Here is an 11,664-nt window from a genome sequence, read left to right as displayed (position 1 = left end):
TTAACTACGGAAAGCAGAAAGGCCTGCACGGCACACTGGGTAACATGGATATAAAATAGAGATCGCTCGAGATAAAACTATTTATGTGGGATTGTCTGTTCAGAATGTAATTTTTTTGTTTTAAATGTTATATTATAGTTTAGAAAATACATTTGACGAAATTATGCTTCCGATAGATTAGCTCAAATCAAGGAAAGATCAGAAATAAAAGAGATCCAGGACCTTGAGGATTTCATCCTGGTCTCTGTTGATTTCAGCCCAGATGTGGAAGCATGGAGATAATATATCTATATATATTCTGGTTCGAGACAGTTTGCGCTGTTCTGAGAAGGGAGTAGTACACAGAGTTGTACAAGATCTTCAGATTCTTGGCAATTTCTCGCATGGAATAGCCTTAATTTCTCAGAACAAGAATAGACTGACGAGTTTCAGAAGAAAGGGCTTTGTTTCTGCCCATTTTGAGCCTGTAATCGAACACACAAATGCTGATGCTCCAGACACTCAACTAGTCTAAAGAAGGCCGGTTTAATTGATTCTTTAATCAGAACAACAGTTTTCAGCTGTGCTAACATAATTGTAAAAGGCTTTTCTAATGGTCAATTGGACTTTTAAAATGATAAACTTGGGTTAGCTAACACAACGTGCCATTGGAACACAGGAGTGATGGTTGCTGATAATGGGCCTCTGTACACCAACGTAGATATTCCATTTAAAAAAATCTGTCGTTTCCAGCTACAATAGTCATTTACAACATTAACAATGTCTACACTGTATTTCGCATCAATTTGATGTTATTTTAATGGACAAAATGTTTTGCTTTTCTTTTCAAAAACATGGACATTTCTAAGTGACCCCAAACTTTTAAACGGTAGTGTATATACAAAACACAGGAAAATCGCATTTTGGACTGCAAAGAGCCTTTAACCTATCATTCAAATGAAAGCCAACCCGTCGCTATTTAGAAATTGACCTGAGGTAGTAATTCGTTTAAATTATCCAGTCAAAAAAGTGTTGTTTGCTTTCCGTATTGGCCATCGTGCAAAAATAATTTTCATACAGAGATATATTGATAAATGGCTATGACAGAAATAAAAGAGATCCAGGACCTTGAGGATTTCATCCTGGTCTCTGTTGATTTCAGCCCAGATGTGGAAGCATGGAGATAATATATCTATATGGATGGAAGTATGATGCCATGCCAGTGGGTGTAGGCAGATCCCATTTTATCAAAGTTCTTTAAAACCTGTGTGCCTAACAAAATGGTAATTCCATAGTAGTCTACATCTGTTGATAGGCATATAACATAATGTTTCAGGCCGATTCCTCCACCAAATCAAAGATAATTTGAGTCTGTGTACATTCTGAAATGTTTTAAATAAGAATGTTATCTTTAAAATATATATATAATACTGAAAATGCTATGCACACAGTTTCATTTTCTTTATTCAAGTACTTTACATAGAAATAACAAAAACAATTGCGTTACAACAAACTGAAGTGCCAAGTTAACAATGAGGGGAGTACATCTTCCCACCACAAAAGGATAATACATGTCATTACAATATTCAGAATTTATATTAAGACCTTATTATAAGGTAATAGAAAAACATGAAGTAAAAACATCCACAACTTTTTCAACAAGACCTCTTGTTTTCTTTGAAAAGAAGCCAACAAAAAAAACAGTTCTCAAATCCTAGTGTGATTTTCCAAAATGTCCATATTTGTATTTCCGCAGTTTGCCCCATTTTACTAACGTTTAATGTTTTTATTGTAATAATTATTTCCATGCATAATAAAATAAAAATAATTGAGCACCACCTTTAGAACCTTAGGGTCGCTCTAAACATGTTTGGAACCTTTTCGTGCACATGCAAACATGAAGATATAATGAAAAGGAAACAGGAGATAACAAATACAATTTTCCCCAAAACATTTGAGTGCCATCTGCCAAAGGTTAACTTACTCTACTTAATATGGACCACATTGACAATTTTTGGAACCATCCTCAAAATAAGCGTTTAGGATAGCAATCTATCATCAATTTCAACAGTTGCAGCATTTTTGGGTCATTAAGATGAGAAGGGCTGCCAGTCATTTATCCTAGTACAAAAGTGGCCATGGAGGTTTTGTTTGGAATGTTTACTTTCAGTCTTTAATATTCTTGCACAAAGGCAGCTTTGCAGTAAATTAAAAAAGTAAACACAGACATCAGCACAGGGCCGTCTTGAGCCGTAAGCTGACTGAGGTCACATTTACGTTTGTTGCTTCTGTGGAGTTCTCATTGCATATTGTTCCTAATCACCCAACCATGCAACCTAATTTGGCACAAACATGACTGTTAAGGTTGGCTTGGGTCCAAGACTGAGCCCAGAACCATCAGGATAATGAGGAGAAGATATGAAGGGAGCTCTCTTATTTTAATCTCTTACACACTTAACGTATACTCTCAAATCATACCAGAGCAAGACAAAAACAAAAAGGAAATCAGTCTAGAAATAGTTCAGCTCTAATTGACATGGTAATGTCGACTACTGAAAGTACTGTGTTCAGATCATGTGGGACAAACAAAGCATTGAATCATGATTCATGAGGACAGTTTTTACTTTCAGATCTTTTGACAGTGGTTTGATATTTAACAGTAATGTGAAATAAAAATGTTCAATTGTTATATGTAATATAGACCATGCTTTTACACTGTGCAATTTGCATTAATCAGAAATGTGACAGATGACATCCAGTTTACAATGTTGTAATTACATGTCTTTGGGTGACAGATGGAAATATGTTGGCATATTCTCCTCTCTTCCGAGCACAACTTCCACTCTTCTCACCGAGAGCTAGATAAACACAGTATTCTTTAAAACCAAATCTCATCCAATACCAGAAACGCAACATTTGAACCTTCAGATACGAGCATCAAATCCACAGGGCTGCTATATGATCTCTGAAAACTGTCTTTGTTATTCTACTCTTACTGAAAGGCTTTTCTTGCTGAACCATGCTGGCTGAATTAAAAAGTACAGAATAATTCAGAAGGTATTTTGCTCATTCTCTATGGGTTTACGTACCATGTACCCTTAAAAGAATGAAGATCATTCTAATGCACAAGACGCTTAATAAACAATATCCCAAACAAGCAAATTATGTCTACACCAAATCCTTGGAGACATTCGGTGTTCACTGATATAGATGTTGTTTGCCCTTTCCACCTGAGAGCCAACCCTGTCTCAGATGTTGAGAATTATATCCCCTCAATCACCCAGAAAAGTTAAGATGGGTTCACTTGCTTGTGTACACACTTTCGACATTAAAGGCCAGAACTGAATGAAGAAATTCAAGGGTTCCAATCCATACAGTTTTTTAGACTTCACTTAGCTTATGGCAAATCACACTTCAATTGATACAGTTTTGATTCAATAGAGACCAGTGAGTATCATTATAGATAGACTGTAATCATCTACATTCCACTTCTATATCCTTTATTTTTCCACTTTATTCATGAACAGTTATTAATCCTTTTTAAATTCCTTCCATACATCGAACTAGCTCAAGCAAAGTCCAGGAAATAATAATAATTGTCACCAGGAATACAAGTGTCCTAAAATGCACTTCAATAAAGCCATTGATTTACATAATAAGTGAGATGATACTGTATGTGTGAACTCGCCAACACTTTCAGACAATGCAAGGGGTCTGCTAATTTACCCATTTACAGTAGATGAACTGGAGAAAGACTCTCTGGGGCCAAATTAATTGGAAAATAAGTGGACACTCGCCAGGAAGCCCAGCAAAGAAAACCGGTTTGTACAGGAAAGAGGGAATATGGCCTTGGAAGCACATTGGAGAATTCTGTGTTCTCAGAGAGCAATGCATTTGTAAATTCTCATTGTTGACATTTTCAACCAAGATTTCTGAAAGTTTTTACTATCAGGCACATCTGCTATGACAATAAGTAATCCATATCAAACACACAGAGAACACATTCGACTGTGGTGCAGAAATGATTTCACACAGGGCCTGATGGAACAGGAGGGGCAAATAACTGTCCTTTCAGGGGAAAGACATGCTAGAAAAACATCAAGACCACAGCTGACAAGAGCATTGAGCACAGTGAAGACAACAATCTAATGTAGTGGATCAATTCCCAAACAGTTTGCATTCACATCCCTGCAATGACTTGTATTATCCATTATTAGCTATACCTATACAGTGTTATAATTAGTGAAACTACTTGTTTCATGGTTTTATAGATTTGACGCATTTGAGTGCATTTTTTAATCAGTATGATCTAAGACATTTTTTGAAATGTATGATCTAAGAAACATTTTCTGAATCTAGAGCCAATCAGGTACTGTATAGCCTTCAGTCAATGCCAGACTAGGCATTTGTAAAATTGTATATTGCCTTACTGATCAAATAAAAATTATGATTTGTTTTGCATACTGTGTACTAGGTTTATCTTTTTTCATATATTTGACTGAACTTTGGAATCCAATACATTACAGGTTTGTTTGCAATTGAAATACACACGATTTTTGTTCAAAAATGTTTTTTGTTTATTTCGCTTATTAAGAACACATTAGTGTTTCCTCAAACCACTTTCCACTTACCACCCTACAGTAGGTACAAATAATATCAGATCGTTTTGAAAAGGAAGATAAGGCACCCAATTTGGCACTGTCTCAATGCTCCAAAGTCTTTTGCAATGACTTGTTTTCACAGAACATCCTGCAGTATCATTACTTTAGAGTAAGCATTTTAAGACACCTTCTGCACAAGCATTCAGTCAGTTAGAAATGTATGCATTTTTATATAGTGTACATCTAAATACACTTGCACACAAATGCACAATTTAATACTGAAGTTTCCACAATCTGAGTACACAAGTTTAAGTAATATACCTGTATACATCTTTCACTGTAGAAAAAATGAATAATCCCTAATTTCTAAATTCAGAATCTCTCAAAACAGTAGGAGGTGTAAACATGGAAATACCATGTAGATTCTATGGTAGTTCTTACAGGTGTTGCTCATCATAACAATATGCAAAACATTTGCGTCCCTTTCATTTGACAATATCTCTAATTACATGCGTGTAGCTGGCAGGTCTCTGTCAGTGAAAGCGCAGATAAAAGGCCCTCTAATTCATCTCTGCTTTTATCCAGATTTGTTGTCGGCTTGCAATAGCTTACAGAGGCAGGCATTTCAATGTTTCAGTCTTTTTCTCTACGCTCTCAACATTTCATTTCAAGATTGGTCAAATGTGTCTTAAATGCACTTATAAATATGACCAAGAGGAGTCTTCGGAAGATAGACGAAAGCTACATAAAACACTCTTACTTAAAATATATATATTTATTTATCTTGGACATCTTAGTAGGCTATCTTTCATGGATGTGTGTAATTTGTAGTGAACATGTTGAAAATGTGTCATTGGTTCATGATTATTTACCATTAATGTGGCAATCCATTTCACTGAGTGTGCATCAGACTACAATAGTTTACCACCAAATACTGGTCCATTGACCACTGGATCATGTTTGGATGGACAAAGCCAATGATCCCTGGGCTTTTTAATGCTCATGTTTTGAGCTTAGAGCAAAATACTTTTGAACCGTAACTGTGATCCAAATAATTGCAAAAATGCTACTAAAATCAAAACAATTTTCGAGTATTTTGCGGCTACCAATCTGCCTGAAATCAATGTCGGAAACATAGTTTATGTCTGTAATATTTGCTTAATCACAGGCACAATTAAGAAAACAAACATAGTCATTATTATCTCAATATGTTTGGCACATTCTGTTGAGAAACAATAAAAAGAAACTAAATAATTAAATACTTTTTCAACAAAAAGACAGGCAATCGAAAGTGCAGTAAATAAGGTATCAACAACAGTACACAAATACAACCAATTGCACTTTTAACAACCAGATGAAATAAATGCATACATCCCAAACATAGCTCACCTTATTCTACGCCTAGTTGTAATTCAGTCTCAACCCAATTGTACAAACATTTTGAATCCCTCCTCAGCCAAGATTCTTGGTGAATTTCTCAGAAAACACAAGAAATGATATGACTTCAAAAACTTGAATTGAATTCTCAATGATATGCCATGTCCTCTTGGACAGCCGGTGCCATGATGCCCATCTGCTTGCTGGCATTCACACAGTTGTTGGCCCTCCCGTCTATGTCCTCTCCTTACCCTACTCTTACAACAAAACAAGCCCATCTCCAAATAGAGGAGGGAAATATTACCTGCAATTAAAAATGAGGAGAATGTAAGAGAAAAAGTGAGAGAAAGAGTCATCTATTTGTCTCATTGTGGATAGGACCTTTCCTCAGTCTTATGTTAGAGCATGGTGATGATCCATCCTAAGCACAGGTAGTGACAGTCATGATGTTGCCACCGCTGGGCCCTCCACTGCCACCACAGGAACTGGGGGGTGAGCTGTGGCTGCCAGCTGCCCCACTCCCCTTGTCAGCCGGCTTCTTGTCCTTCTGCTTGAGGTGAACTTTGGCATGTCTCTTGCGCTCGTCACTCCGGGCAAACTTGCGTCCACAGAACTCACAGGAGAAGGGCTTCTCGCCCGTGTGCGTGCGGATGTGGGTGGTCAGGTGGTCACTTCGGCTGAAGGAGCGCATGCATATGCGGCACTGGAAGGGTTTGTGACCCGTGTGGATGCGGAGGTGGCGTGTCAGTTCATCTGAACGGGAGAAGCGTCTGTCACAGTTTTCTGCTGGGCAGGCATGTGGCCGCTCATGCACAGGGGTTTTGCTGGGTCGGTTTGGGTACTTCCGTGGTCGGATGGGTTTGAGTGTTAGCGTCTGTGGTGGCTGGTGGTGTTGAGGAGCAAGCTGCTGCCCGCCAATGAAACCTGGATGAATCTGCTGCTTGTCTTTGAATGCTCGAATGGTCTCAAGTGGTGTGATAGGTGGAGGGTTGACTCGAATTGGGTCCATGGACTGGAAGGGCTTGTGCTCCATCACGCCAACCTCACCCTGATGATGGAAGAGGTTGTAATCTGGGATCATGGAGAAAAGGCTCCCGTCCATGGAGGGCTTGGAGGTGGTGTGATAGTCATTGCCGGGGTAGCCGAGGGCAGTGCTGGTGGCAGGGCTGTGGTGGAAGGAGACCTGGTCCTGGTACAGCTCGCTACAGGTGGAATAGGCGGGCAGTGGTGGACCGTACACTTGCTCCATGTCTGAGGACTGGCCGCCCATGCTGGCCCCAGAGGACGACGTCTGTGTGGTGATATTGCCAGGCGATGGGGAGACGCCCAAGATGCCAGCACTTACTAAACTAATGATATTGTTGTCTGAACACCAGCCGGAGCCCCCGATTCCACCCGACGGAGGAGTGTCGAAGGCAAACTTCCCCAGATAGGTGACGGTCTGCCCACTGCGGTTTGACTGGAAGCTGGAGCCGTACTGGATCTCTGCGGTTCCCTTATCACTTCCCATCCCCAGATCCATGATATTATCTGGATGACAGGGAAACAAATGAAATACATTTTAATGAATAGTTCACCCAGCTGTTATAACATGAAAATGAAATACAACTAAAAGCAGAACCTGTTAGAAAAAACCTACATGAAAGTGTGCAGTATAACTAGTGCAGGAAAGTTTTTATAAAGTCTAGAAGCTACTAAGCTAGACTACGCTAAATATGAACTTGCTTGATTTCAGTCAGAGTCCTCGATAAGTCCGAAATTCAGCTTCTCTGCATATCTCTGCATATAGTCTGCCAAGAAAAAAATCATAAAACAAAGCAGCCCAATACAGTTCATAGGAAAAAGTGAGCGGTGCTGTCAGACCTGCAAGTTTATCCACTGACTTGTGCATCTGAGACAGTGTTCTCTCTCTCAGATCCCACAAGCTCTCATAAATCAAGACCTAAACACCCCCTTTGATCCAGTCATTATATGTCTCACAGGAGGACAGCCACACTGAATGGCAAGATCTGATTTCCACACAATAGGGTGCAAGCCAGACACCACTGCTAGCATTTTCACAGATACATGCATGTTCAATGTAGCTGCGTGGGTTTTAGCAGAACGAGATATCTACTCAAAATGAGGAAATTCAACTGTAAAGTATACATCCTACTCAGATCATTGGGTCAGCTATGCACATCTGGTCATAGCAATGCACATTTGGCCATCTAGCTAAATGTTATGTCCACACTAACTTTCTTGCTCTTTTGTCAGTGTGTTTTTCACTAGTACTGTAGTAGTCTATCTTAGGTATTATATAATATCATATCAGACACCTGCAATGAAAACATCCAAATGAATGCAGTTTTGGCACAGTTTTGTGCAGAAAATTTAACCGAATTCATACATCAACAGAGATAAATCAGCCAATCATTCACGTCACAATAGATTATACACAGTGGTGCTTATACATTCAGTCCCAGTAATTACTGTCTGTTAACCAGAATTTGGCTAAGGGCAAAGCATGATGAAGCAAACAAAACCAAAATTACATACATTTCACACAACTATTCAACACATGAGGTTATATTTGAATCGTTGTGGAGGTGAAGTTGAAGAAAACAAGCCTAAAAAAATAGCCAATGCTTAGGAGTGTGTTTCATCATGTAGGCTATTGGGAACAAGGCAGACACTATCTTGCTGTAATCTTCCTCAATATTTTGATTTGTTTGAGTTAAAATAAAATGTAAGCAGTGTCACAGATGTTGCTCTAAATTGAGCTGGTGTTATAACTGTGGGGTAAATATTGTGAGAGAACACCACTTGCACAAGGGACCTAACACCTGGTTCTAGGTATTTCAATAGGTTGCTCATCATAGGGAATAGCTAGCACAATGTGTGTGATTTGAATGAAAATATCCAGTCGGATATGATATGACATGAACATGTTAGATTATCATACATTGATGGCTACCTGGCAAACACTTGGCTAGCCTAAGGTGTGAGGCATGTCAAAGGGTTTACATCTCCATGACGTTTTTCAAAAATCGTATTTATTTCCGATTAGTTATAAGAACAATGCTGTATCGAGAGGTGATAGGCCTACTTATATCAGAGCAAATGTCATTTTGCTACTGTACCAGGGCACCGGGACGGGTAATGATAGAACATATATCAATATTAGAATTAGACGTGGTTGGTGCTGTGTCTTCAGTCATATATTTGTAAAGGTTATCTACAATTTAGCCTACATTTACTTTGCAAAGTAATAGGTCTAACATCTTGACAAATAACAAATATCCATAGATATTTGATAATCAATATCGATTCTTTTTTAACAATAGTAAGTATACATTGATGAACTTATAAACAATACTGACTACAGATGGCTATATAATTCTGGAGTGAAATAGTTAGACTACGCATTATATTTAATTCAGTTATTAAAGACTGTATAGGCCTTTATCTTTAGCTTGCAGCTAACCACAACTCTAACAACAATTGGGCCTATTTACTGTCAAATGCATTCATTTTTGAGTGACAGACTTTCAATAGGGTACCATAAAATTGTAATTCCTCGTGTGTTGATATACAGTTCCCGAGGTCCAATTGAAATGTGCTATATGGTACTGCTGGCTCTAAATTTGAATAAAATATGTTGGTGTGTCTGAAGCATATTTGATCGGAAAACATTTATGTGCTGCTATCAAGGTTCGTTTCAATTATCATATTAAAGTAGGCCAACATGTTCTTCTAAACTTCACTTTAGAATTGACAAACACTTGCATTCAATTTTAACAGAAGACATTATCATTTTATGTCACACGTCTCTGAAAATGAAAGTTGCTGTCCTCTGGAGACTTGTATTCCAGTGAGAACCAAGAAATACTTTGGTATATGTAGCCTAATCATTGTGGTCGTATAGAATGCTATAAGGCTTATAGCCTAGCATACTCGTGAGGCTAGGCATGGGAAAGCTTGAAATGCAGCGCCGGTCGAACGCCCACTATATAGGGGATGGCCATGCCCCCTTAGCTCAATCCCAAAACAATATCTAAATTGTCGACAAATATACAAAAAAGGATTAATGAATTGATTAATTTAATATTGACTAGAAATAATGAATGTATGCAACTGTCGTTTTGGTTACAGTTGCACATTTATTTATAGACAATCAATCAACAAAACGATGGCTTTATCATGCTTCAGTTTAATTTTACAAAAAATATCTAGGCCTTTCATACCAGGTCAATTTATGTTTTTGTTTTGGTGTATGATGTATGACTTTTTTTTTAAATCTATGAATCTTACGCCAATTCGTTCGTTAGTATACTTACTTTCACTTTAAAGGCAGGCCAATCATTTTGTGTAAGTTTTCACCAGAGCAGATAAGTTCATGATACTATTAATTACTGTTTGACCTTACATGTAAATTGCAGGTTGTGACATCGTGACGGTTAACTCATAGGCTTGGACATCGCTAAACTACGCATCATATTTCTGGTATAAATGCTTGCCTCTCATATGGTTAACACTAACAGCACTTGTTTTACATGTCATCAAAACAGTAGTATTTAACCTTTGTGAAATATATCAAAAACAAGATCAGACTCGATTGAAATGAGATCGAGTCAGTGCGTAACAGCCCGAAGCGCAAACAGGTGCCTAGAAGATGTTCGCGGCGCGCGAGCTCCAAGACAACTGTTGCGGTGCCTGCATGCTCTCCACAGCTGAGACGCGCTGTAGTTAAAACAGAGCCTTGGTAGAACAGAACCCAATCACATCACAAAGTCAACTATTCTTACCTGTATTCATTTGCGAGTAGTGGTTTATAGAATCCGTATTGGTGAAAATGTTCATAGACGTCGGAATGTCCTCTTCTGGGTAAAGACTGTCAGGAATCGTGTTTATTAAACTGCTCATGGTAAGAGGGAGCTTGTCCGCTAGTTTCCCTGTCATAGCAGTTATTTAGTCTGACATAAATGGCAACGTGCAGGTGTCCGAATAGATCACGAGCAGTGTTTTCAAATAGAAAACACAGTAGATGATGATCTATAAGGGTTAGAGAGTGGAGGGGGGAAAAATCCTAGATGTTGTAGGCTATCCAAGTTCCCTTCAGAGACAGCGTTGGTATCTCTCCGTTGAGATACAGTCGAACTGAATTGTCACAGGCAATTGTTATTAATCTAATCTACAATGATTCCTGTTTTTTTGCTTGTTGGGAGTTTAAAGTCTGTGAATCAATGAAACCGTGGTGGTTGCACAAGTGAAGCGCTGATCTGTATTGCTCGTATAGGGAACTCCAGCGCTTGCTGGTATTAAATAGGGGGACGGAACATTTATGTGACGTAGATGACCATTTATGGATACACAAAGCCAGACCGTACACAACACGTCACCAATGGAAGCACCTCATAGTGGAAACATTAGAGTCTGTTGCAGTAAGACAGTCTCAAGCGACGGATGAGTTCCGTGGAGCTATGCCTGTGTTGCTGTACTGTGCTACCTGTAGACGAACTCACATTTTATAAAGTTTTCAACCAATTGGCATAGCTTTGTAATGAATCATGTTGTTTGATACGAGCTATTCGTGTTGTCCTTGAGAACACATGACACTTTTATCCTTTGTCATATTGGAACACTGACAACTGAACCACAAATCATAATCCTTCTGGTCAAAATGCCATTAGAATCACCATAACCATTAATGTGTAAAGCTGCTTTT

At 38.6% G+C, this 11,664-nt stretch overlaps 1 protein-coding gene across 1 annotated transcript; it reads right to left on the bottom strand.

Annotated features, from left to right (window-relative positions):
* Nucleotides 1-6,131: 6,131 nt before the first annotated feature.
* Nucleotides 6,132-11,206, bottom strand: egr3 (early growth response 3). Its single transcript, XM_014160143.3, has 2 exons — nucleotides 10,745-11,206; nucleotides 6,132-7,487 (listed from the first exon to the last, which is right to left on the bottom strand). The coding sequence occupies exons 1-2, from the start codon at nucleotides 10,896-10,898 to the stop codon at nucleotides 6,379-6,381; spliced, it is 1,263 nt and encodes a 420-aa protein (XP_014015618.1). The 5' UTR covers nucleotides 10,899-11,206; the 3' UTR covers nucleotides 6,132-6,378.
* Between the last annotated feature and the right edge of the window lie 458 nt (nucleotides 11,207-11,664).

This window comes from Salmo salar, chromosome 20 (genome assembly GCF_965601325.2).
Source record: "Salmo salar chromosome 20, fSalSal1, whole genome shotgun sequence".
Classification (NCBI taxonomy): Eukaryota; Metazoa; Chordata; class Actinopteri; order Salmoniformes; family Salmonidae; genus Salmo; species Salmo salar.
This window is presented reverse-complemented; position numbering and strand designations above follow the sequence as displayed.

Bases quoted from the DNA above. Each gene is read 5' to 3' on its own strand.
- egr3 (XM_014160143.3), bottom strand. From the start codon at position 10,898: ATGACAGGGAAACTAGCGGACAAGCTCCCTCTTACCATGAGCAGTTTA. The intron at 7,488-10,744 runs GTAAGAATAGTT...CCTGTCATCCAG, and splicing joins CTACTCGCAAATGAATACAG to ATAATATCATGGATCTGGGG.